This window comes from Pseudopipra pipra, chromosome 21 (genome assembly GCF_036250125.1).
Source record: "Pseudopipra pipra isolate bDixPip1 chromosome 21, bDixPip1.hap1, whole genome shotgun sequence".
NCBI classification, from domain to species: Eukaryota; Metazoa; Chordata; class Aves; order Passeriformes; family Pipridae; genus Pseudopipra; species Pseudopipra pipra.
This window is the reverse complement of record NC_087569.1, coordinates 6752187-6779379: the sequence shown is the minus strand read 5'-3', so window position 1 is coordinate 6779379 and position 27193 is coordinate 6752187. Positions and strand designations below refer to the sequence as shown.

Genomic DNA, 27193 nt, shown 5'->3' with positions numbered 1-27193 from the left:
ATTCCCAGAGCGATGTGTTTATCTAACAGCTGGCCTCAAATTGGTCATGGACTGAACAACTCCCTTCTGGAGAGAGGTGGGACGTTCTTGTAAGAGAGGAGGTGTTTAGGGATTGACTTGCCCCTGCGAATGCTGAACCAGTGCCATGGAGCCCCGTGATTTCATTCTGCTGCCCTTTCGTGAGACCTTCAGTGTGTCACTGACCTCCTCTTGGCTCTGCACAGTCCCTGTGTGCTCACTGGGTGTGCAGGTGAGCCAGGGCAGTGCAGGTCCCACATGAGTGCTCCTTTGCAGGTGAAGTACGCCCTGATCAGTGCCCAGAGGTGCATGATTTGCCAGGGGGACATTTGCCGGTACAGAGAACAAGCGAATGACACGGCGAACTACGGCAAGGCACGCAGGTAGGAACACAGGTACCATGTTCTTCACGGCAGCACAGAGCAGAGCTCTGCCTCTGGCTATGAGGGATGGGTCTCATTTCATCCTTGAACTTGCCTCTAGCCAAAGAAGTCTTTCCTCTCCTTTTAAAGTTTTTCCACTCCTCTCTTGTATCACAGTCCTGTGAAGCTGAAAGTTGTAGCTGAGATTGTTTTGCTATTCCAGAGAGCAAACCACCAGACTCAGTCATCATCTGGTGTGGAAGTTGTCCTGTGCTGATCCTGCAGCAGGGAGGGTTTAGGCTGCTGAGGCTGGCAGAGTGGCCATTGTATTTTCTGGTGACTTTTCATGTGGGAGAGGATCCCATAAGCATCCATATGTTCTGGCACTTATTGCTTCCTGTCACTGGTGTTTTATTTCTGGAGCAAAGACTGAGGGGACAGGGAACAAGTGTTCCCAGCATGTGGGATGGAGCCCTGAAGTCTGTGGAGGCTTGGAGAACAGTGCAAGGAAAGCTGCTCAGTATGGGGTCTGTGGACATTGTGGACTGTGCTGATAGGGAGGCTGGGAGGAGCACAGAGAATTCATGGTATGTCTGAACAGTGTTAATGAATCCCTGTGGCATGGTATAAGCTGGAGAAGGAAAATAGAAGACTGAAGGGATGAATGGACTGCCACTGAACAGGTCCTCTTCTCTTGGGATGATTAAATATCTTAAAAGTAAGGGGAATCAGCTAAAGAGTGTGGAGGGTTTGGTCCCAGCTGTCATGGAGCTAAAAGAGGCCGAGAGAGAAGCATTCCCTGAACAGCCTGTGCTCTATGTGGGGCTGTACAGGGCAAATGCTTGATGGTCTGGCTAAACATTGGTCTTTGGGCTGAGCCAAAGGTGTTTCCTTCTGCAGCTGGATCTGCCCCTTCTTGTCCTGTGCCCCATCCCTCTCCAGGCCGGGCACAGCTTGCTGCCGGTGCACTCTCCTGCAGGCAGAGGGCACTTGTGGAAAGGGTCTGTTCCCTACAGGACTGCCCACACTGAACAGCAAGGGAGGCAGCCTGATGTCCTTTCAGTAACCCTTTCTCTCTGACACTTCCCTTCTGCAGCTGGTACCTGAAGGCTCAGCAAATTGCTCCCAAAAACGGCCGCCCGTACAACCAGCTGGCGCTTCTGGCCATCTACACGGTAAGAATCCCATCATGCAAGGGTGTGCAGACATAGGGAGAGCCTCTGGGATGGCTGTGAGATTCCATCTGGTGGAGAAAGGCATTGTTTAGGGCAGTGCTCAGATGTTTTGGTTTTTTTTAAAAGAAAAAAGCTGGTGGCGGATGGGCTGTGTGGATTCCAGCTGCCGTGGCTTCAGGCAGCTTTGTCAGATACACACTACTCCCTCAGGCATTTTAGGAACTGTTCTGTGGGCTGTTGAGAATGCAAATGTTTTAAACTTTAAACACAACCCACTTTTTGCATGAGATTTTTGTGCTCAAAGCCATCTGTCAGGGTGCTGGTTTTGTTTGCCATGCCTTCACTGAGCCTGTGGGCACTGGTCTAAGCAACACCTACATGTGACTTCCTTGGGTTCCAGTTGTGCTGGCTACTCCAGCCATGCAGGAAAACTTCAAAAGCAGATATGACAGCAGATAATGGAAGCATCATGCTGGGACAAAGAAGCTGGTAGGGATCTCCCCATTCACAACACTTGGAGATACTGGTTTAAAGCAGAGCAGTTCAGAACTGCAGGGTTCAGAAGCACATTTCCTTCATGGCTGGGAAGAACATTTCTGACACATTAAAGACCTTTGTGCTGTGTTGAGGGGCAGGGAGGGAGAAGCACGTGGGAGCCTAGCTCCGAGTATCCAAGAATGAGTGGCAGGTCTGAGCCTGGTTGTGTTTTTGCAGAGGAGGAAGCTGGATGCTGTCTACTATTACATGCGTAGCCTGGCTGCCAGCAACCCCATCCTCACAGCCAAGGAGAGCCTCATGAGTCTGTTTGAGGAGACAAAACGCAAGGTGAGTCTTGGAGCTGGGCTGTGGGATGCTGCACTTGCCAGTACTAACTGTTCTCTGCTGGAGAGCATGGAAAGAGGAGAGTGATGGTGTCTTTTGGACTGGGAGTCACTCATTACCTACTTTTAAGAAATTCCATGTTGAGAGTCAGGTGAGAGAGACAGCCTTCAGAATGATGAAGTTCTTTCTGCCTCTCCTCAGGTTCTTTTGGGGTTGTTTGGGCAGCTGAATCTCGTATTTCTAGGTCACAAACTGTAATTTAGCCAAGCTCAGCAAGGGTTGTAGGTTGCTGTAGTTTGCAGCATGGCCTTGGTGTGCAGCAGGATAATTGCCTTATTCCATAGGTGCCCTACACCTGTGGGAGTGGGCAAGAGAGGCTGCAGTCCCTTTGTGCCCCAGGGAGTCACCCCAAATACAGCACATTGGCTACCACACACCTGGGACTGGACACAACTTTTCTTGTCCCAGGACAGTTGGAGTTGAAAACCTCTCACCTGCACAGTCCTGTAGAGTCAGAACCAAATTCTGGACTTGTGAGTTACTGAGGTTCTGAAGCAGGGAGAAGGGCTGATTTATCCATATAAATGTATACTTTCCCTGAACTTTGATCCTTGGGTGATCTGAATCTGTCCCGTGTTCCCAGTCTGAGCAGATGGAGCAGAGGAAACACCAGGTGCTGGATGTGAGCCCCAGCCGCCGGGGGAAGGGCAAGAAGTCTACATTGCGACAAGCTGGAGATGATGCCACGCGGCTGGAGATCTGGATCCATCCCTCCCACCCCCGCTCCTCCCAGGGCCACGAGTCTGGCAGGGATTCCGAGCAGGACAATGGTCTTGGGAACCTCAGCCCCAGCGACGTGAGTACTGCAGGAGGCGGCGGTTGGCTTTGGTGTCATGTGTTTGGAATGCAGCGGAATGACACTGGATCTGTTTTGCTTTCCTGTTGCTAAATTTTCCAGTGTTTTGGCTTTCCCTATGGGAGCTGTGCCTGGGTCAGGCTGAGGAGCTGGTGACCTCGTGCCTCTCGTGTTTAAGGCATGTTGTTACCATCCATTTCTTGGCAGCGTGTGCTGGCGTGGCTGATGTGGAACAGGAGAGGCACAAACAGAAGATGCTGTAAAATGCCTCTGCTGAGGGCTCTAACTTGGGTGAGGTTCCTGGTGGGAAGTGAGGTCAGGTGCTGGAGACCAGGGTTAACAGTGACCCTGGAAGTTCTGAGGCTTGTTCTGGAAGTGGGTCACTTGTCCCAGTGCCAGATGATTGGAGGCTTGCACTGGGAATGTGAAAACCATGGTTTCAATTTCCACTGTAGGTGTTATATTTGGATTACTTGCTCCGGTGAGAGGCCAGACCAGCGCCTTCCTTTTGCAAGAATTAAAATTATAATTGTCTAACGGTGTCTCCTGTGAGCCTGTCCAGCTGTACCTTGCAGGAGGAGCCCAAGTGAACTCTGTTTGTCAGGCCCAGGAATGTGGGCGAAGGCAGTGGTGGTTGGGAGCTCATCCTCCAGGAATCCTTGCACTGCTCTGGCACATGAGACTTGCAAGGGAACGTGCCAGGGAGCTCTGGGCTGCCTGTCCTAAAATGGCTGTTAAGGATGTGAGTTTAGGAGAACTGGGAAGACCTTCCCTGCACCCTGCAGGGCCCAGAGCTTCTCAGATACGATTGTGCTTTTATAACAAGTTTGCGACTTCAGCTGGGTGGAACTGAAGTCTTGGAGCTTTGAAAGATAAGCTTTGGCACATTGCTGCAGCATTTTTCAGATGTTCCTGCCCTTGGTTGTTTTCCCTCTCCTCAGCTTCTCTTCTGGAGACCTTGGCTTCCTCAGCATCATTGAAAGGAACATGCCAAGCTTTAGCCTCTCCATCAATCATTGATGAAGGTGCTTTGACATGAGATGCTGTCAGTGTTTTTGAGGCACTGAGAGTTTCTCTTTTCCAGTGCTCTCAGGTAGTGTAGCAGCTAGTGAAGTGGGGGGCACTGATGTCTTGTTTGTAGTGCAGCCAAGGGGGGCTGTGCTTTCAAGTGCAGGTCACTGGCAATGTCTTTACAGATATGTGTGATTGTTACCATTAGCCTTGATTTCTCCCTCTGTTTGAAACACTGGTTTGTGCAAAGCACAAGCTTTCTGATCATGGAGAGGCAACACGATCAGAAATATAATGACAAAGGGCAGGGGGAGCTGAGGGCCTGGGTTTGGGCACTGATGGTTTTGGCAGCCAAGGTATTTATACTCAGGCTGCCTGTGCCTGCTGCGGGGCAACACCCGAGTTGGCACAACTGCTTTTGGGGCTGTGGCATGGCCATGTCACCAAAAATAACCGTGTGGAAAGGAAACCTTAAATCTGTGTGGCTGCCAGAGCTCCTGAGCTGTGAAGTTTTGGGGCTGGATAAAGACAAACAGCTCTTGTGGAAGCTCTGGACTCCTTCCTCTTAGCCTCTTCCTTGCAGCATCCTTGTGTTTTGGAGCCGAGCAGCCGTGAGCTGCCGCTGTGTGGCACTGTTTGGCCTCGGAAGGGCCCTGCCTGGCCGGGGCAGGCAGCAGCCCTCATCCTGGCAGCACCTCTGCCCCACATCCCCGGCCGGGCGGAAGGGAACAGCTCTGCTCCCAGGGGATGTGTGCCAGCGCCTGTGTGTCATTTTGGGGAAATGAGTCTAAATCTGTCATCGGTCCCTTCCTTGCCAGCTTTAGCCCTTTAAAAGGCTGAGGAAAGCTGTGTTGTTTTGTTTGCCCTGACAGCTGTGCTCTGCAGGTAGCTCTGCAGGCATCAGTCTTATGGCAGCTGTTTCTGGGCCAGAGAAGGGGATTTTACAGTTCAGATTCCATAAGCAGATAAAACATTGCAAGTATAGACCCTAACAGCTCTGGATGTGTACTGGGAGAAGTGTGGGAGAGAGGCTGCTTGCACCCTTCACATGGAAAGCTGTTCCTTCAAACCCAGCCAAAGATGACTGTGAGGATGCTGGCTGTTTTACAGGTGATGAGAAATTGAATTGGGATGTTTTCTGCCCTCCGTAGTCGCTTTGTTCATTGCACAGGTGATGAGGTGCCAGTCCTGTGACGTGACACACTTGGCAGGGAGATGCTGCACAATTACTCTCCCAGGACCTGCTGATGTGCGTGATGTCCCCGTCAGCACATGCTTACACGTCTCTTCTCATTTCTGACTTTATTTCTCCTTATGCAGCTCTATACAAAGGCACAAACATTGCTTTATTTCAGGGTTAGGAGCCCACAGACTGGAGTTACTAATGTGGGATGCCAAGTGTGCAGAAGGGCAGCTCGTGCTGCAGCCATTGCTGGGACAAGGGAAGGTGGAGTGCAGGGCTGGCAGTTTGCCTTGCACTGTGTGTTTAGGTACAGGCTTGGCATAGCTGCTTTATTCACAGCGTGCTACATCATATTTTCTAGGAAGATGCAGAACTGAAAGAACATACCACCTATCTGCACTGAGGGGTGTAAATCTCCATTTGGCCCCTTCCCCTGTGAATGAATTTGGCACTGTTGGCACAGAGGGCATGGGACAGTTTCATAGTAAGCCGAGGAAGTGTTTGGGTTGCAGCCTGGCTGTTTGGTGCTCAGGGTTTTGTCTGTTTTGCCTGCAGCCTTTTGGGGTTTCGTTGTGTGAACGGCTGTTCTCTGTGGTCTCGCTATACGTTGCGTGTTTCTAGGTGTGCAGGGTCAGGAGGGCCCAGGCTGACCCCTTACCTGACAGTATCTGGTCACTTTGTGTGCAGTTCGAATAAGAAATGCAAGAAGGGATGCTGAACCAGTGAACAGTTGTGTTGGTTTTTTAAAAACAGCTGGGCAGTGCAAGGTGAGCTGAAGGACTGAGTCTCTGCCGGTTCTTCTCTGCCACTGGTTTCATTTGCCGTGGGTCTACATTCATCTTAAATCTGATAGTACCATCTGCAGCTTGCTGTGCAGACTGTGAATTGGTAAAGTAAACAGGGCAAACGGGCTGTCAGTCTCTTGAGAAAGTGTTAATATTACACTGAGTTTGAGATTTTAATCACTCCTGTCAGGAAATGCTGAGTTAAGGTTCTCACAATTGCTGCTGCCTGCTGCCTGTGCTCTGCAGTAGACACTTCCTTGTGTTACCACGCAGCATGCAGGCACTAATAAAGATGCTCCATAGCTGCAGCTAAGATTAGGTAAGAGAGGTTCTCCCTTGGCAGGACACTAATTGAATAATACTTCTCTCCAGATGTCTGAATACTTCAGCATCATTAAAGAATTAAGTCTCTTAGCCTCTTTGTGAGAGGTCAGTCTTGTAGAATTATCAAAAGTTTGGTGGGGCCACCCAAAAAGCTCTCGGGAAAACAAAGACTTGAGTCGCATCTGCTGTCACAGCCCTGTGTGTCAGCTGCAGGAACATTCCCATTTTCCTCCAGCCTCCTGGTCAGGCACAGAGGTGTTGCATTTGCCTGGTTGCTGGGAGCAACAGCCCTTTTGCAGTAGCAGAGAAATTGGGGCGGAATCATTAACTCTGGAGTTCAGAGCAGGTTTTAACTTCCATTCCTTTAACACAGCCTTCCTTTTCAGCAGCAGGGAGTGTGGGCAGTGCACCAGGGTTTCCACAAGTGAGCAGTAAATACCACCAGGAGGTCTACCAAAGAAAACCCAACCCGAAAACACAACAAAAAGAGGTTAAAGTTCTCTCAATAGCCTGAATATAGTTTCTTACTTTTGTATTTCTTCTTTGCTTCCTGCTGTGTTTGTCTTGGAAGCTTGTTACACATTCAGGTGTCCCTCTGTGCTGGTAGTGGGTGCGGGTACCAGGAGACAGTGGTGATGTTGGAGCTGTGGGCAGTGTGTATCTCTGGATGCTTGTTTGTATTTTCTTTCAGATGAGTAGTGCTGGTCTCTTGTGGACCCCTTCATCTCCTTCCATCTCCCAAGTCCTAGAAAATCAGGTGATTGCCAAGCACACAGAGAAATGGCTGTGTGCAGCTGGATGTGGGCACTATCTTCTCAAAGCAGTGGAAGTTTTGAGAGTTGTCCTGCTTTCTTCCCTCTAAGACAGGATTCAGCTAACTGGAAATGTGTCCAGCAATGGTTGGGGCTATCTTCACAACTTCCTGTGATTTGTTTCTTTACGAGGTGAGACATCTCTCACCTTCTGTATTTCTTGGTTCTGCATCCACTTATACTTTTGTAGCCCAGTCACAGTTCAAGACTGGAGAAGGCAATTTTGGGAATGCCAGTGCATCCAGGAGCACTGGCAAGTCCTCGGGACTTTGCTTACTCAGCAGAGGACATTTGTCCTTAGTGAAAAGGGTCACTGTACTGTTCAGTTCCTGCGTGTTTCACATCCTTTTTCCCTTGGTGATGTTGGTTGTTCCTACTCTGTGTACTTGTTCCTCTTGGGCAGCAGCCACTTGGGTGACTGAGCCAGCTCCTTGTCCTACCTGGTTTCAGTACGTGCAATTTTTCATCTGGTGGAGCTGTTTCTTGGGCTTTGCCTCTGGAGTGAGTGCAGTGGGATAAAACCTCACTTTAGTCTGGTAGCAGTTTTTGGGGTTTCTTGGCCATTCTGCTCCGTCAGCCTGTCCTTTGCTTGGACCAGTCACACATGGGAGCAGTAGTAACCTGTGTTCAGAGTTGGGGTTGCCTTGGTGTCTCTGCCTCTGCTCCCTGGGAGTGTCTGGCTTTTTAAAAGGCTGTTGTGGTGTGAACTAGGTGTCTCTGAGCATGGCCCAGCTTTGCTCATGCAAATATACCCCAGAGACACCCCTGTTTCTGAGAGCTGCTCCCTCTACTCTCAGCTCTTCCCTCACCTGGTAGCTCTTTTCCATTACACATGACTAGAGGTAAGTGACAGGCAAAAGTGGAAATGATGTATTGCTCTAATGATGGTTGTTCTTCCATGTAGATGCAGGGATAAGAGGCTGCTTGGGGAACTCATTATTTTTGGTGTGTCCCTGCCAGGCTGGTGGGAGCATATCTCCTCACAACCAGCATGGCTGGGTGGTTTTCCTCAGGAGTGTGAAAGATTGATCTTTTCTGTACAGGCTCTTATGAATAATCTTTGCTGGATGGAGTGCAGAGCTCCCTCGTTTGCTACTTCCATGGTGTCAGGTGGGCAGAGTCCTTGGAATGATCCTTTTTTTAGGAGCCTCTGATCTGGAAAATGAGCCCAGGCAGCTGGGCCTGTGGTTTAGCTGGGCAGAGTGAAAGTGGGGGTGTGCTGCCTTCTCCCCACTGCTGGGGCACGACTCTCCAAAAAAGTACCCTGCAGGCTGCACTTGATGTCCTGTGCCAACTCTTGCACGTTTCCAGGGGATTTTCAACCCAAAACCATGTGCCTATGCAGAGAGTAGAGGGAATGGGAACCACTAGCCCATGCCTGGCCATGCCCTGTGTGCTGCCTGCTGAAGCCGTTCTCACATCGGTTAAACATCCGAGCCCCACCAGAGCGGTGGTGTAGGTGTGTCCCCAAAGGGAGGAGACACACAAAGGAGTGTCCCCTTGTTTTTTTGTCACCACATAGGGCAGTGGGATACATACAAGGTCTTAGAGCAAGGCCTTGGGTCAGGCTGCCGTTGGCGCCTTGTCACAGGAGGGTGGCTTGTGTTAAGTCAGGAAGTTTGTCCCCTCTATGGTTAGATGCTCTCTAGTATTTGATGTGAGTGATCTCCTCTGTGGTCTGTTGCATTATGGTCTGTCCTTGCTGTCAGGGGATGGCTGTGCTTCCCTTCCAGCCTGCTTGTAGCTGTGTTTGATCCACACCTCTGCAGTGCTGCCAGCCCCTGATGAGCCTCCCCTGTGGCACAAAACAAGCAGAGAAGCTCTTTGTGGTGGCAATGCCAGGGACTAGCAGTCAGCTAAGGGCTGCCCTTCTGTGTTTCTGTCCTTTGTCCAATACCCACATGAGACAACAGCAAGAGCTGTTGCATCCTTGATCTTTGTGCCCAAAGCGGGACTTGAGAGGGAGAAACGTGGAGTTCCCTCTGTCCTGCCCTCATTTTCCTCCCCACCACGAGGTTGCAGGAAACAGTTAGGTTTGGTTACTCATTCGTGGAGGTCAGGACTGGGTCTGTTTGTTTTTTTTTTTCATTTGTATTTAGGAAACAGTTTACAAACTTTTTTGAGCATGGGGGAGCTGGTGGCTTGTGAAAGAGACTTCCCAGCCTCTTTACTGCTGGACTCGCATTAATTCTCTGCCCTGCCTCCTTTTCTTGGTTGGCAGCATGAGTACTTCTGAGTGCTTTCCCCTGCCTGCAACCCCTCCACCTACTAGTATGACCTCGGTCACCAAACCACCTTGAGGCTTTATTTTTACTCTAGCCGTTTTGTTTCGCGTGGTGAGGTTGGTTTCTTTCCCCCAGCAGTGAGAAGACTTCTCTGGGGAGGAAGTAAAAGAGTGCCAGGCTGCAGTTGAAACTGGTTAAACACCAAAACCACACTCCTGGCCTCGCTGGGTTTGAGACGTGACACTCAGCCATGCAGCTCAGCACTGGCTTTTTTTGCCTGCCAGTTGTGCACCATCCCTGCTTGCACTTAATTTTTTTTTTTTTATAAACTGTTTTTTGCTTTAAATTGCTGATAAAAACCTTCTCAGCTGCAGTTCCTGTGTTAGCAATCCAAACAGAAATGCAGTTCCACTTGGCCTGGGCTCGTGATCTTCCGTGGATGCTCAGTGCTGCTCCACCACAGCTCCCACAGCTTGGCAGAGCTCATGGAGCCTGGTCCCCAGTTCAGCCTGTGCACTCATGTCATGTAGAACCCACATGATGCTTTACAGCACAACTTGACCTTTTGTCACTACCCAGAAAGTGAAGGCTGAGCTATTGGTAAGAGTTTCCAGAAGTTGATGTTGATTTTTTTCCCCCCTTTTCTTTTTAGACCACGTTGGTGGTTTTATTTAACTGTGAAGAACAAGTCAGGGACTAATGTTGCCTGAACGGGAGAGACACTGGCATGTTCCCCTTCTGGCAACAGGCATCTGGTGCTAATATGTGTGGAAATATTGTGGTGGATCAGAGGTGGGAACACTAGAAGGACATCAATGAACTGTGCCTGTGTGAGTGGCTCTGCTCTATCCCTCTGCTCAGAGAGGCTGTGGTGAGGGTAGCAAGACTTCAAGTTCCAACAAGCTTCTCATACTCTAAAACCAAGTACAACCATCCAGAAACCGCCTTTCCCTGTCAGTCACTCTTTCCTCATTTCCTCTCCTGCTGGTGCTGATCAGCCAGGGATTTGTGTGTAACCAAACCCCCTCCTGCTGCTGCACACGAGTCCTTCCTCGGGGCAGTGGGTTTGATGATCCAGGCGCTGCAGAGTGTGTTGGAAGGGAGAGTTTGCACTTGAGACAAGAATGCTGCCAGAATGGGCAGTACTGGTAAAGGAAGTAAAATGTCTTAATAGCAGGGCTGGGAGATTTCCCAGAGCAAGGTAAAGGCTGTAGACACTGATTTCTCTTGAGTTGTTCTTTTTTTTGTTAGTCTAACCTTGATCTTTGTCTGAAGTTGGCCCAGGCCAGCTTTTCCTGCTCTCTGCTGTAGACTTTTTGAGATTGGCACCTCGTATTCCACAGCCAAACCTCTTAATTCTGCCATGGGGAATGTTTGTTTCTCTTCAGTGTTGAATGAGCCATTTCCAGACAGGCTTCGTATCCACTGTGGAGGTGGGTACTAGGAAAGAAACTTCCTTCCGGAGGATCAGGGAGTGGAACCTGCTGGAGTCTGTGTCATTTCCTCTGCCCTTGGCTCTACTCTTCCTCCCCATCAGATTTCACTGCTGCATAATTCAAAGTGGAGAGGGAGATGCCTTCGTGCCCTGTGTGCTACTGCCCAGGTAGAAGTGAAGGCTCTGGAAGTGCCCTGGGAATGCAGCAGAGCGGACAACTACTTCCAGGTTGAGGAAGCCTGAGGCATAAGGCTGGCTGGGAGTGGCTCCCATTGTCCCGTTATCCCTGCCGGTGAGCGTGGCTGGGAGAGCAGGAGTGTGAAGGTTGCGTGCGGTAATGCTGTCATCCTTCTGGAAGGCTCTGTCTCTGCTCAGCCTGTTGTCCAAATGTCTTCTCTGTTGGCCTGACTCCATTCTAAGCCTTTCAGGGTTCAGTCTCTTCAGTCTTCACCCTCCCTAATTTCTCATGTTATCTCCCTCCTTTGTGCTTTAACCCCACAAATAATCAACACCAGGTTAGTGAAGAAGGCTGACAACACCCTGAGCTGCATTAACAGCTGATCTCTTGTGACCAGAATTCATCACACATTTTCTTAGTGTCAATTTGCTGTCGCAGGAAGGGGAATGCTTTTTACTTTTGGCAAACAGTGAGTGTTTGAGTATAAGCTGCTTTTGCTGGTTGGGGCTGCTTCAGTGCACATGTGGCCTCCCTCTTACCTGCTGGACACAGAAGGCTCTGCTTGGGTCAGCTCGCTTTCAGTGCTTAACCAGATGCAGCCTTGAAGAGCTGAGCTTGTATCCTAAACGACCTGCAGCACCGGAGCCAATTTGTGAAAAGTTTTGTGTCAAAAGTTAACTTGATATCTCAGCTGAGGTCTCTCTGGCGTGTTTGCATAGGTTCATAGAGTTTATGGTCAGCAGGGACCATTAGATCATCTAGTCTGATCTCCTGTATATCACAGGTCCTTAAATTTCACCCTGCTACTCCTATATGAAGCCAAATAACTCGTGTTTGGCTAAAGCAGTACTTCCAGAAAGACATCCAGTCTTGAGAATCCACCCTTTTCCTGGGGTGTTTGTTCCAGTAATAATTGGACTGGTTCTGAAACACTTTCACCTTATTTACAGAATGAATGTTTCCAGTTTATTCCTGTGCTTTTCTGTCCTGTGAGTGTAAAGAGCCCTTAAGTACCACAGAGACACTTTGCACCCTGCAATCCAATCGCCTCTGAGTCTTATTTTGATAACACTAAACAGATTGAGCCCGTTTAAATTTTTCACTGCAAGGCATCATTTATAGCCTTTGAATCACTTTTATGGCTGGTTTTCTGGACCCTTTCCAATTTTTCAGCATCCTTTTAAAAATAAGGGCACTGGAACTGGGTGCAGTATTTCAGTGTCAGCCCGGATGGTGCCATATTTAGATGCGAATGTGCTGCCCAGTGCCAGCTCTGCTTGTACATCCAAGGGATGTGTTTAATCCTTTTTACTGGACACTGCATTGGGAATTTAGCCATTGTAGTCCCCAGAGCCTATCTGGAGAAGCTGCCTCGGGCACGATCTCCTGGAGACTTAATTTTAGATGCGATGCCAGATGCATAACATGACACTTGATGCTGGAAACCCCCAGATTTTGAAGCGATTATAATAACCCTGCGTGAATGCTCTGTAGCCATCATTACTTGCTGCTCCCTTTGCCTGTCACGGGCAGTTTGACAGCAGAATTTCCTTTCTGTTCGTTGATGAAAGATGTTGCTAGTGAGTCTCTACCATCCTCTTTCCATCCAGTTCAGTGGGGGTCCCTGAAGACTGCTGTTTAAGAGGTTGCTTAATCAGCTTTCATTCAGTTTAATGGTAATATTTTTTCAAGAATGTTGTGCATTACTAATTCATGGAAACCAAATTTAGATACGAGTTTGGTTGAAAAGGAAGTAACAGACATATAAATATTCTATTTGACCTGCTTTCATTGAATTGAAAGTTCTGGTAGTAAATTCGTTATAAATAATGTTGAATTTATTAATAGGTCAGATACTTGTTTTGGAGCCAGTGAACTTACCACAGCTTGATCTTTATGTTACTAAAGTAGACTATTTTCTTCCTTAACGTTTTTCCTCTCACCTGCTCCCTGCAGTGATGAAGGAAGAGCTCAAAAACTCACTGGTTTTGCCAAGGGGCTTCTTAAATGCCTCTTTTTCTCTTATGGAGTTGCTGGCTTGTAACTCTCATAGCCACGAGATGTATCCTGGAGCTGGAGCTGCTTCACTGCGAAAGATGAGGACGTGTCTCAGGGTCTCTTTACCTGTAAATTAATTTTTTTGTGCCTCAAGGCCATGATACATCAGGCTTCCCTCTTTCTTCCATGTCATAGCAAATTGGATTTTACGTTTGTGCGATGTCTGATGTTAAGCAGCAGGATTTTCACTGGAATTGCTTCTACTGCTGAAGAGATTAATCCGTTTCAAGGCAGGACATTGTGACTGCTGAACAGAAACCTGCACTAAACACGTGGCAAGAAGAAGCCAAGGCAAGCTCTGTATCCATTTGTGGTTGCAGGTGGTATATGAAGAGGAGTGATTATGGTAATTAGCCCAGCTGGAATTTGCCCACAGCTCTATGGGTACCTTGTAAACACTGCAAAAATGCCAGACAATCTTAATAGCCCTTTTGTCTGGTCTCCTTTGTGTAGGTAGCCATTTGCACAAAACACTTTCCAGCAGCACTTTGTTGGGATTACACCTGTAGCAGTATAACCTCCTCCTGGTATCCTGCCAGTTGAGCCCACTGCAGCATCCTGGGCTTTTCAGGAAGCTCTGTATCAGCATTTGGTATTATTTCAGTGTGACACAGCTGTGGAAAACAGCAACCAGAGCTGTGCCTTGCCAATTTGGGATGGTGTGGGATAAAGGCTCATGTTTGTACAGCCGTGTCCAGGGCAGGTAGTGGGTTCACTGCTGCTCTTAGACTGGGTGGTGTGAAGCTCTGAAGGAACTGCCTGTGGAAAGAGAGGACTAATCTTAATAATTAATGTGGTATCTCTAACCCTTGAGCTGGGAGTGAGAATATGGCACGTTTTGGGTGCCTGGATGTTGTTTCACACACTTCTCAGCAAGGAAGCTGTGCCTGGAAAAGCCTGGCTGCCCAAGAAACCCTGAAAATATTTGAGATGAGTGTGGTACGTGTTTTGGAGCAGAGCTGTGTGGCTCTGTGGTCTGTATCCCAACCCCTTGTCACTGAGGAGACCCCTAGACTCAGGAGAACATCCCGCTGTGCTCCAGTCCCTTCCACTCCGGTGGAGACAGCGCATTTGTTACAGGCAATTTTGCATCTGGTCTCTTGATTAATGGACTTGTCTTTTGCAGCCTATTTTGACTCTGACACCACTTTCTGCTCCACAGATGCTTTGCTGATGTTGAAGAAAGTTTGCCTCGCTTGATAAAGACCAGATCCTGAAATTTACTTCCAAACCTGAAGTAACAATTTTTAACTTGAAACGCTTTTTCCCCAGGAGTCGCTCCTCCAGAATCTTTCCCTTATTTGGTGCCTCCTTCACAGCTGGGGCTGATGCTCAGGTGCCAAAGCTCTGTGCACTCCTCGCCCAGAGCCAAACGGGTCCACACTGGGTTGAAACGCAGCAGCTCTGCTTCCCAGCCCAGATCATGGCACTCTGGTTCCTGTGCTCTCCAGTGGCATTTCCAGGGTTGCTCTTCTAGGATGGGAGACACCATTTTCAACCCTTTTTTAGGTCAGTGCACAGTCTCCTGAGGAGGTTTGAGTCTTGCTTTCTTCTTTCCTGGCTCAAGACATGACAGACCTTTCCCGAAGACGTCTGAGTGCCGCGGTTCTGTGCTGTCAGGCCGTACTCCCCGTGGCCTCACGGTGATTTGAGCTGGCTGTTCAGGCCTGTTGCTATCTCTGCTCTTTTAGCTGCTCCTTGAGAAGTTGTTAGTCACTGTTGATTTCTTCCATGGTAACAAATCCAGTTGGGTTGGCAGTGAGGTGTGTGAATGCTCCCCAAGCAGCACTGGGCTGCTTCCTCTGGTGAGGTTGCCTCTTCCCAGGTGGATTTAGTCTGTCTGCACATGCTGACTCATGACAGCCGAAACAGCTGTTTTCAGCTTCAGGCACTACTGTGTGCAGGGACCCCTTCTTCTTCTTGACAGCTGGTTTGTTTTTATAACTAATGCCTTCACTATATGCTCATAAGTTCCGTATCGGTGATGCCCACTTTTCAGCTGGAAGGGCCAAAATCCATTTTTTGACATAGTTTTGTTGGTGTATAAGCCCTTTCTTGGTGGGTTCTTCCCAAGTGAGCGGCTGGAACCATCCATATTTGGTTCCCTGTCCCAAGGAGCAAAGTTGCCCACAAAGAGCAGCAATATAATTGTGCAGGGAGTCCTAGTCTGTCGTCCTGACATTAGCACGAGGACTATTTTTGGGAAATCTTTGAAGGGGATTGCTTTTGGGCTGCAAAGTGAGCGTAATAAGAAGGTACTAAGTTGTTGCAGGTTTCACGGTAGCACTGTGAGGGTAGTGAGTGTGCTGGCAGTGCTTTTGGGAAGTGTTCCTCTCTGCTATGTGAATGCAGAGCAGCAGGTGACAGAACTTCCTCCTCTGTGCCCCGAAGCCGGGCCCACTCGGTGGAGGTCACTGTTTCCCTCTCACTGTTTCTCTCTCACCCCCGTGAGAAGCAGAATTTGATGGAAGCAGCTGGAAGGGTACCCGGAGGCTGAGGGACAGGTGAGTCAGTAGAGAAACAGTCATTCAGAGAAAAGCCCAGTCAAAGCAGCCCGTGGCCTTAGCGTGAACTCGGAGATGAAAGGTCCAAAGTTGAGTGATGAGCTCATCAAAACCTTGAGGCTGTGAGAGAAAAAGTGATGAAAGAAGCATGAGGTGCCTGCTTGAGATGCCACAGTGCTGGGGCACACAGGGCTCTGCCTGGGCTTGCTGGGTTTGTGATTAAGTTGGCAAGAGGTATGAAACATGCTTCATTCCCAGAGGCAGGTATCACATCTCCTTAAAAAAAGCAGTTATCTGTATGCACATATCTGTGTCCCAGCACTGTACTGGTTCGGGTGGAGTGCGACTGATTAGTCCTTGGGATTGGAAATGAAAAGGCTGAGTGTGAAACTTGCTCTAAGACAGGGGTGAAGCCAATGTCCTGGTAAACCCTCCTGGAGCTGGGCATCTGTGGAAACACTCCGGGCATGTCCCTGCTGGGTGTCACTTTCCATTCAAGGTGGGGAGTTTTGGTTCTCCCCTGCTGACGGAAAGCAGTGTGGAGAATTGCAGTGTGAGCACTCCCAGGGCTGTGGGTGAATGTGGGCATTAGAGGAAAACTTCTGCCCCAATTTCTTCTTTCCCCCACGTGCAGCCTGCCCATGAGTGTTGCTTTCCGTAGAGATGGGTCAGGCCACAAGTTCCTTCTCTTTTCCATATTCCCCATCAAGGAGCACAGAGCATGGACCCTCTCCTCCAGCTCTTGCACAGGGGCTTGCTGTGGGGCAGAGCATTGTCCACTGCCCCACGAAGGCTTTTGCACTTAGCTGGGGGCTCAGATTCCTTAGGCTGCATCTGTGTCAGGGTGTGTGATTGTAGCCAGAGGGGCTGCAATCTTTCTGCCTCCACAAGCTTTTGACTGAAAAAAAAATACCTGAAGTACCTGTTAAAAGTTTTAAGCTCTCAATTGTCATGGTGTCCTAAGCTGAAGAATCAGCTATATCCCAACTTCACTGGCAAAGTGAATAAGGGCTTTGCTGTGCTGTCCTAGTATTCCCCAGTCTCTTCTGGGTTCCATCTGCAGAGTCAATAAAATGGTGGCAAATAAAGTTGAGTTCTAGTGAAAAGGGCTCTTTAGGGCAGCAGTAAAATAGTGAGTAAGCAAGAACCCCTTGCTGCAGGGGCCAGTTTAATTGGTCTGGCTTGTTTTATGAGACAGGTTTTATGTTTAAACTCGCACATGGCCCAGGAGCGACTCTGCAGCCGGGCATCATTCTCCTGCATGGGTCCTCCAGGAACGCAGCCGGGTTAATTACACCTCACCGAGCAATCCCACCTTGCAGAGCAGCTGGCATCAGTCATGGCATGAGCCCAGGGGCTCAGAAAATGGGAACAGGAGCTAGCACCAGAGCTGGGACTGCCTGTGACAACTGTCCCATGCAGCCAGACCTGGCAGGGAGTTTAGGAGGCACCGCCCAGTGCCTGTCTTGCATCCTCTGGCGTGTGCCCAGCTCTTGGCTGGGCATTGCCATGGCCCTGCCAGGTAATCTCATCCTCTCCCTGTGCCTCTGATTCCCCCTGTGAATGGAAGTGGAGGAGTTGAAGCTATAAAAGCCTTGTGCAAATGGGAGCAGCGTGGTGGTGCTCTGGGCCGCTCCTGGTGAGCGTCTCTCCGCGCGGAGCTGGGAACCTGGCTTTTCTCACCGCGCTGAGGCTGTGCAGGCGCACGGGAGAGAGGAAAACCTCCTGCTCTGGGGGAGGTAAAAACGAGGCCAGTCCACTCCTGGTGTGACACGGCCACCTCCAGGGCCAGGCAGAGTGAGTGCTTACCCACCCACAGCCTTCCTCAGAGCCGTTTAGATAAGGACTGGGAAAACCCTGAGCAGTAGTAAGTAATTATTCAAGTCAGGTTTTGGAGTTAGTGGACCGAAGCAGGGCAGGAAACTGCCTTCATGCTGTGTGCTGCAGCCAGCTCCCCCGTGTCCCCTTAGCTCCATGTTCATAGAATCATGGAATGGTTTGGGTAGGAAGGGACCTTAAAGACCATCTAGTTCCAACCACCCCCCTGCCATGGGCAGGCACACCTTCCACTAGACCAGATTGTTCAGAGCCCTATCCAACCTGATCTTGAACTCTTCCAGGAACGGGGCATCCACAGCTTCTCTGGGCAGTTCAATAGCTGTTCTCTGGCAGTTCAGTAGCAGCACTGCTGCTGCAGGCTCTCAGAGGCTTTGCTGGTACATCTGAACTCCACCTCTGCAATTGCCTAAAGCTGGAGTTAAATGACAGGGTGCAACATCACCCCAGTCTTCCCTTGCTTCTGAGAGCTGCTCCTGGCAGGGCACAAACAAGTGCTTTGAGCGTTGCTGCTGAGCTCACCATGCTGGCTTCTCTGCAGAAAAGCACTGGGGAGGACATCCCGCTCCCTCTCTGCCTTGTCCAGCTGCTGCTCTGCCTCTGACGCAGTCGGGAGCACGGAACAGGCTGCTGCTGGTGGTTGTGGGGTTGTTTTTTCCATCGATAGGAATGCTAGTGGGAAAGGCTGCCTTTGGGGACTCCTTCTGCAGAACCCCTTAGGCTGTGCCATGCTCTGAGCTGGTGAGACACGGAGGAGGAGACCTTTGCCCAGGGTGTGGGTGTCAGATTGGGGTGTCTGGGGTGCAGATGTTGGGGTTGGGGTGCCCAGGGTGCAGGTACTGGGGTTGGGGTGTGCAGGGTGCAGGTATTGGGGTTAGGGTGCCCGAGGTGTGGGTGCTCTGGATGCAGGTATCTGGTTGGGGTGCCCAAGGTGCGAGTATCGGGGTTGGGGTGCCCGGGGCACAGCAGCCCCTGCACAGGACCTCAGGACCCGGCAGAGGGTGCTGTGTCTCCACCGCCTCTCCCGGCTCCAGCTCCAGCTCCAGCTGTTTGGCACTTGCCTCTGCCTCTGTGCATGATGTTTGTAAGAGTTTGGGCATGTCCATTTGGTTCCCATCTCCAGTGCCACCCCCAGCATCCAGGCCAGGTTCTTCTGTCACTGGGGACATTCTTAATTCACAGGAAATAGGAGAGAGTTTAATTGTTTTCTCCTCTCTCTATTTTTTTCCTTTTTTTTTTTTTTTTTCCCATGCAGCTGAACAAAAGGTTCATCCTCAGTTTTCTCCATGCCCATGGGAAGCTGTTTACCAGGATTGGGTAAGTGTGCAGGATGTTTATTTTATTTTCCTACATTACAAGTCTTTTTGGAATTTAATATTGTTAGCAACTAAGCTGTGTTTGGAGCTGAGGGCACAGGGTGTGAATTCTTGCAGGCCTAGCCTCCTGGTTTTTATTCTCCTTACCCGCCCTCTGATCCACACTGCTTATAGCTTGGGCTTTTCCTTCCCCCCACCTCAAAGCCTGTTCCTGCCCATGCACTGGGACCCTCTGGCAGAGGCTGAGCTCAGATAGTTGATACACACACAGGAGCGACTAGATGCTGTTTTCTCTCTCTCCCATCATCTAACCATGCTCCCTCCCCTTTAATTTCTGAGTTTGCCCTCCTCTCTTCTACTCCCCCCACCCTTAAAGAGCAGAGAGGTGGCTCTGTGGGGCTCTTGGTGACTGTTGCCTGCAAGGAGCACAAAGCCATCGAGGCAAATCCATGTGGTGGCTGAAAGCTGCCGTCTGGAGCTTGTCAAGACAAGCCTTGCCCTTCATCTCCTTGCTGCCATTTCGGTGAAAGCCTCGTAGCTGAGAGCTGCCTTGGCTGTGGGAACTGGTTTGTACAAAGTGCCCTTGGCAATGGCTGTCAGAAACTGGTTTCAAGTAATTGAGCAGCTACCCTTGAAGCAAAGCAAGCCTGATCCCAGCCTGGGCTGTGATCCCAGCCTGGGGGACATCCTTATGACCCAGAGGGCAGAGCTCAGCCTCACAGCCGATGGGCTTCCCATGGAACTGTCTCTGCTCTGGGTCCAGACTGGCCCTCACTGTCGGGATGGGGCTGTGTGGGAGCAACTGTTGAGAAGAGACCTTGCCTGAATCCAGGCAGTCCCTGGCAGTGGTGGTCTCTGCTTGAGCCTGCCAGTGCCTTGGAAGCAACTGGAGTTTCATGAGCTCTGTTGGCTCCTTCAGTCTCTTGTAGAACTGTTGGCTACAAGTTATGGGACTGAGACATTTTCCAGGCCACGTAGGTAAAGGTAGTGTGGATTCAAAGTGCCATCTTGTCCCTACTATTGGGGTTTTTTGACTCAGATGTACAGTTCTCTGTCCCCTTTCCCTCCTGGAGTGGGGAGGCACAGCAGTGCAGGGCAGTGCACGCAGCCTGACACTTTGGTGCTTCCTCCACCCAGCGCTTTCTGGGATGACCACTCAGGAGGGTCACATGCTTCACTTTGGGCCCTTCGTAAACAACGGGAAGCAGGAGCTGTGCTGGCCGATTTGTTGAAGAGTGTCAGGGTGAGGGGGAGAGCCATCGGCTCTCTGCCTGTGCTCTTGATCTCTCCCTGAGTCACAAGGCACTGATTATCTGCTCCCGGGCAGGAGCCTGGCCTGCGGTGAGGAGGCAGAGCTGGATGTCCTCCTGCCTGCAGGAAAAGAGGAGGAGAGCTGCAAGGGCCCACAAAAGGTTTGGGAAGTGCAGCGTGTCTGCGCTGGAGGGCCAAGCATCCGGGGGGCGGCTGGTCCCCGGTGCTGTGGGGCTGTGCTTGTGGCCAAGCTCTGGTTGAACAGATGCCAGCAGGGGATTAATGGGGATGTTGCAGAGATCAGTTGCACATTTGGCTCCTGAGACTTTTTTGTAATTAAGATGCAGCGTTTGAGGCAGTTGCTTCCCAGGACAGTCATTTAGAAAACCCAAGTATGTTTAATGGTAGAATATCCCCTGAAGTACTTAGAAGGGAACTAGAAAGTAATACCATGACACAGGAAGAGAAAATCGTCCAGCTCTGCTAAACAGCTTCCGCGCTTAAAATAGGTGAAAGGTGAGGAATAGGCAAGTTCTCTTTGGGCAGGATCCTTGGTGATTTATCTGTAAAAAATATGGAAAAGATGATGTTGCCCTAATTGGACTCTTGCTCCTAAAACCACAGGTAAGCAATTTATTAAAAGCTTCCGCTCGGCTCCTGACCTGCTGGTTCTGAGCTCAGTGGGGTTACTGCACGCCGTTCCAGATGTGCTGTGGTATCAAAGCACAGCTGGTGGGGCTGAGGAAGCCCTCGCTCCTTCTTGTTGTTATTCCATGGCAATAATCTTCATCTCCTCACTAACAACCCATCCTGCAAAGGGCTCCTCCATCCCCAGAGTCCTGTCTGCCCTAGGAGGATGTTGCTGGATACACTGGAAGTGGTCTGAGATTTCTCAAAACTAGGAAGTCTTTAGAAGCAATCAGTTTGCTCTAATTCCCTGGCTGTGCCTCAAATCTAGGGAAGTTGCCTCTTGCAGGAAGAGCAGTGCTTTTGTGTCAACGGAGCTACTCTGTTCTGCACAGCTACAAAGTACAAGGGGCCTGTTTGTTACAACCCGTGTTTTTGGGAAGGTAACAGTGACTTTGAATTGCTCCAGCAAACAGTGCTGGGGGAGAGGGTACCCTGCTGCTAGGCAGACCCAAGTGTTGAAAGGCACCCCTGAAATATGGCTAAGAAGAAAACCATTTCTGTCCTTAAAACTAGAGCTATCACTGTCTTGAAAGTCCGTTGGGGAAGCCCAGCAGAATTGCCCATGTGGGTTACCAGAAGTGGCTCGTTAATCCAGCCCGTAGCATGCTGATATCACAAGATCTGAATCTCTTGGGGGATGACAGGGGAAATTGCTATGGAGGCCCCTGAGGTCGCCTGTCCTGGCTCCACAGAGGGTGAGGCATCTGGGTTTTGGCTCCCTTGCTCCCATGTGGACACCCAACAATGTCACTGGTAATTGGAGGGGACACTTGCTGGAAGATACTCAGTCTGCAGGGTCCGGCTGTGGCTTTTTCTAGTGTAGAAACAAGAATTAAAGCAGCAAATGTAGCAGAAGAGGCAGTGGGACAGAAGGACCTTCCCCCCCTCAATAGTTCCCAAGGTTTTGGGCAGTTTCTTCGTTGTCTTCATGGGATACCAGGTGAGGACTCTCTGGGAGGGCTGTTGTGGGCAACCACATCTCTCTCATTTTTGGGAATTGACTGTGCTCTCTGCGATGAGTTCAGTTTTTGACCCCACTTCAGCTGGGAGGTTGCTGAGGGTCCAGCAGCTCTGATAAAGTGACTTCAGCTAATTTCCTTAGTGATGAAGAGTAGGATAAACGTGTCAGATTTCCGTGGGTGCCTGTGAATGGTGTTGAAAGCACACCCCATCCCCAGCCGTGGCACCGCAGCCGCGGGCTGCTGTGTCCTGACGCGCGACGGCAGCGCTGTGCGCTGCGGGGACCCGCTCCAGCTTTGACGTTGTCAGCAGCTACACGAGTCGGCGAGTCCCTGTCCTGTGGGGCTCGAAGTGATGAAGTTTAGGGGCTCAGTCAGAGTGCTGGGAAGTGTGTAGCCTTGGGGGGGAAAGGGGCTCGGTGCCACGGGATCCGATCCTGCAGCGAGGAGCCCAGGGACCGGCACCACTCTGGAGGAAGCACGCTCTGGCCAACATTCAATGCACTGGAATTGCCACATCCGCAATGTGGCACCAGTGTGTGCATTCTGCTGCAGCCTGGGTTTCTTGGGAGTCCCATGGGTTGCTCCCGGTCCAAGTGAGCTGCTGGCCCCTTGGCACCCCTCCCAGATTGGTAGAAGTCAGTAGAAAAAAATGGTTGGTCAGAAATGACTCATAAAGGCCGTGTTTTCCTGCCAAAGGAATGCTGCCTGTCGGTCACAGAGCAATCCCTCACTGCCATCTCTAAGGAAGGCTTCAGCTGCCTCCGTTGCAGCCTGCACCTTCATTCCCTGTGGCTCCTGGACAGGAGACAGCACCTTCCCCCTTCCCCAGGAGATGTGACCTTCCCCAGGAGATGTGACATGGGGTGAGCCATGTCGACTTCCTGCCCTGCATCCCGGGGCACAGCCTGCACTCTACAGCCTCTCTCTCTGTCTGCAGGATGGAGACTTTCCCTGCGGTGGCCGAGGAGGTCCTGAGGGAGTTCCAGGTCCTGCTGCAGCACAGCCCCCCTCCCATCGGAAGCACCCGCATGCTCCAGCTTGTGGCAATCAACATGTTTGCAGTGTACAACTCCCAGCCCAAAGGTACCACGTGCTGCTTTAGGGGAACTGGGGTGGGGATCAGCCACTCTCCGTGGCTGAGCTGCTCATGTGGAGAAGGGTGGGGGGACACACCAGCTGGGGACAGATGGGAAGGCGGAGCGGTGGTTGGATGCCTGCGGGTGTCAACACAAAGGGACCTTGGCTGTGCTTCCGTAGAGCTGGCTGAGGTGTCTGAGGAGTGAGGAGGCATCACATCTCCCTGGAGCCTGAGTCATCAGGACAGAAGGAAGACACTGCTTTACTCCCAGCATTTAACGTGGGCCCTGCTCAGTGTCTCTGCTGGCACCAGAAGGGCTGGGAGGGTCTCAAAGGCCTTGACTGTTGGGAGAATGGTATTGTCTGTGACTCCTTGTGTCTGTGCAAGTGCTGGGGGATGTGATGCTGCTCTCTGAAAGGCCAGGCTGGAGCTTGTGCCCCATGTTAAAGCAGCTTGAGAACAAAGCAAGATCTAGTGTTACTCATCCTCCTCCTCTCACCTCCTCCATCCACCTAGAAGCCTGTTCGTGGACTCTACCATTGACAGGTTTAATCTGTTGGTCAGCAGAGATGCCACCAAACCCAAGCCTCTTCCACTGAGTTTAAAATGATGCTTCCAGGGAATGTGTTTTTTCCTGTGTCCCCAATGACACACAGCAGCAGGTACCCAGGTCTGCCTGAGCTGTTTGGGAGCAGGGATGGGGCTGTGCTCCCTGGGTGGGAGGAAGTGCCATTTCACATGCCGATGGCTTGGGATTTAAATCCCAAAGATGAAGGCCTCCAGCTGATGGATTTCAGCTAAAGCCACCGTGTGGGTGATCAGGCTGAGCCCCAGAGAGCTGCTGCTGGAAGATTTCTCCCTCGTGAACCAGTTGGCCACTTGTCAGACTGGTGGTTAGTGGCCAGGGTCAGCTGATGGAGTGAACCAGCACCAGCCGGAGGGCTGGGAAGCGGCTCCCATGTGCCGTGCCTGCCTTGCAGGCACCCTCCTCTCCTGGGGGAAGCTCCAGGGGAGCTGTCAGTCCTGCTGGTGAGGCAGCCGTGCCCTCCCGCCTGCCAGATGCCAGCCAGCGACGGCGTGTTTATCTTTGAACTGCAAAGTGCTTTATGATTATAAGCAAATGCCTCTGCATGACGGTAATTATTATATTAGTGATATTAATAATACCCCTGGTAGGTGAATTAACAGTGGTGTCTGTGCTGCAGACAGGAGTGGGTGGTGAGGAGAGGAAGAGATTTGTCTGGCCTGGATGGCAAACCCCTGTGGCAGAGCTGGAAGTGATCCCAACTCTCAGGCCACTGGACTGTGCTCTTCCATCCATACCCAAGTTGTGGATGTGTGTGAGTGAAAAAGGGAGCACTTTTTTTCTCACAAAAAATAGGTGTTCTCTGAGTTTTCTCCCTCCTGTGTGGGTAGCTGCCAGCTGCTCCCAACTTTTGGATCTCTGGATAAAGCAAACCTGTTCCTGCTGGGGACTGCAGGCTGTGTGTGGAGCAGGTGGCAGTGTTTGTGGAATGCCTGCAGGTCGGATGGCACCATGGCTGCCATCTGAGGCCAAGTGCCCTCAGGGGTTTCCCTGAGGACTTCTTGCTCTGTTGCCCCTGAAATATTGCTGGGAATATTGTTGGCAAAGCAAATCCTGTTGTCAGTGCGAATGCCCTGGTGGTCTCTGAGTGCTCGTATACCAAGTGCTGGGACAGCACAAGTTGAGCTTAGTGCCCATGCTGCATTCCTGGGAAGAGCTGGGTGCAGATGGAAATAAAAAGCAAAACAGCAAAGGGTCGGGAGTTTAGAAGGCAAGCAGGGATGTTTGCTGGAAGATTAGTGAATGCCCAGCACGGAGCAGGGGTGCTGGCTCCTTCCCCAGCATGTGGGCTGCTGTGGGCAGAGGCCTGGCTGGAGCATGTGGCAGGGCCGCTGTCGGGAAGGTGCGGGTTTCCATTTCCCAGCACATGAGTCACCTCCCTGCGCTGCAGCAGCATGGGCAGCAGCAGGAGCGAGGGGGCTGAGCCGCCCCTGTGAGCCTGTGGGAGGCTGGCAGGGCACAGGGAGCAGTCCCACCCTGCCTGCATCCCAGATTGCCAGGAAGTGTTACTGGGGAGCTGGCCGTAGTCAGAGCTTGGCTGTGTCTGCTCTGTAGCGCTGGATCTAACTTTGCTGTTGGACCAAACAGCCTCCAGAGATCTCCTCCTACTGAAATCCTCATGCAAATCTGGGATCAGAGCGTGTCTGTGTCCTTCCCATCGCACAGGCCTGACCTTCAGCTGTGAGCTCTGGTAGCAGGAAGAGATCCATGGGTTCTCTCTGGGACCGGGAGGGAGGTCCAAGAGCCTCTCTTCCCTGCTGTCAGGGGGTGTTCTCTTCAGGGATAGCTGCTCCCTCCCTCCCCTGTCATGTATTTTCAGGTCTCTGGAGCCCCAGTTACTCCTGAGAAACTTGTAAATGTGCTTGTTTCCCTGTGTCTGGTGTCTAATGAAACCCTGGTGCTGGGATCCAGTGGTGCTGGCAGTTGTGTCACAGTGTCACGGGCAAAACAGTTGCAATGTGGGGAATTTCTGCAAAATTTTAAGCCCCTGAATACAAACTTTGAAGCACAGATTCAGGTATTAAGGAAAAGGAAACCTGAGCAATGAAATGCTTTAATAAGCACCTGTCCTCCCTCTTCCTCAAACTTACACAAAACATAATCCTGACCCATCTCAGCCTCAGTTTCTCCCATTTTTGGTGTGGATTGTGCCAGGTCTGCCTCAATTCCTTTAGTGAGGCAACAGGCAGCACAGGAGGTTGGGACTTGTGTGTGATGGTTTGTATCTGCTGCTCTTTGCTTTTTACTTATTTTCTTTTACTGTGGTGTGGGTTGGCTGTGGTCCCTCAGGGGTGCCCCTATCCTGGTGTGCGACCCCCGTATGGCAGTTGTGGCATGTCCTTTGTACCTCTGCTTCCAGCCACTGACACTCTTTCATAAATCAACCTGTGCAAGGTCACCATGTGCTCTTCTGACAGGATGACTTTTTTTAAGGTGCACTGAGGTGTTTGAACTGGTTTCAGAGCCAGCCAGCTGTGAGTAGCACGTGGCATTTCACATCCTCCTCCCACGCAGGTCACTGCTGTGGCTACCTGAACCCTGAAGTGGTTGCCCAGCCAGGGCTCAGGTGAACACAGGCAGAGCCCTGTGGCCTGGGCTGGTGCAGGCAGCTCAGCTTATCCCCAGGGACAGCACCAGGCACGCTGGAGCTGGTCTCAGCTGCCTGTGCAGCCGGGCAGCACTGGGAAGACCCTGGGAGATGAATTGGATCTGTTGTTTTCTCTGAGAGAGGAAGCCAAAGAATTCCCACATGAAGTGCTTCCCCTGCTGTTCGGCATCAAACGGAGTGTTCCTGCATTGTCCAGCGGGGCAGGAACACGCCGTGCAGCCAGTGAGGGTCTCACTGACCCTTCTGTCTCCTGTCAGGAGTGCTCAAGGTGTGAAAAAGCTTCTTGTAGACCTCAAACCCACGAGGCAAGGAGTGCCCACCCAGGGGAGGGAGGCAGAGAGAGACAGCCACTCTACATAGCTGAGACTTGCAGTTGCTGGAGCTTTCCACAACAGGACCTAGGTAACCACCAATGTCTTGGGCTATCTCAGGCTGTGGCTGGGGCGGGAGCATTGTGGGGTGGCCCGTTTAACAGTTTGGTAGCCATCTGCACAACCAACTCACAGGGAAGCTTGGATCCCTTTATCCCAACCACAAGCACTCCAAGAATTTTAATTTTTTTTTAATTCTGTAATTTGGGGAAATAAAACTCTGGTTTCTGAAAAGACTAATTGAAGCCGTGCTTGCGGCAGGGGCATCTCGGTGAGTGGAGGGAGAGAAACCCCCTCCCAGCCCATCTGTGCCCAATTTACTCCGATCTGGCCTCTCTGAGGCTTTTTTCTTTCTCTCTCTCTTTAATAATTTGTTTTATAATTCCTGGAATCAAACCCATCTCAGACACACTGTTTTATTTTACTGTATTATTGGATTATACTTCCTATAAATCACTGGATGTTATTCATAGGCCACCACCAGAATAACTTCCCCTTTCCCCCCCCCCCCCCCCCCCCCCCCCCGACGGCCCCGCATTCCAAACAAGCGCTCACCAAAGTGGGGGTGCAGCAGCACGGGGCACCCTAGAGACACTTCCCGGAAATCCCAGCAAATTTGCCTGGCTGTGGGTGTGAAGCATCAGGCTGCAGCACCTGGATGCCTTCTGGCACTCTCAGGCCGGTCGCATTGCGCCGTGTGGAGGTTGTTAGGAGGTCGGGCTTAGGTGGAAGTAGAGAGGGGAGGGG

The 27193-nt window shown here is 50.9% G+C and overlaps 1 protein-coding gene across 2 annotated transcripts in view; it reads left to right on the top strand.

The window, feature by feature from the left end:
• The window catches only part of SMG6 (SMG6 nonsense mediated mRNA decay factor), a 107985-nt gene that overhangs the window by 6091 nt on the left and 74701 nt on the right, over nucleotides 1-27193 (top strand). For both annotated transcript variants that reach the window (XM_064677369.1, XM_064677368.1), the window contains exons 5-10: nucleotides 295-401; nucleotides 1477-1555; nucleotides 2270-2380; nucleotides 3021-3233; nucleotides 18840-18901; nucleotides 22741-22886. In XM_064677369.1, the coding sequence (XP_064533439.1) occupies nucleotides 295-401; nucleotides 1477-1555; nucleotides 2270-2380; nucleotides 3021-3233; nucleotides 18840-18901; nucleotides 22741-22886 (718 nt within the window). The remainder of the gene's footprint in view (nucleotides 1-294; nucleotides 402-1476; nucleotides 1556-2269; nucleotides 2381-3020; nucleotides 3234-18839; nucleotides 18902-22740; nucleotides 22887-27193) is intronic.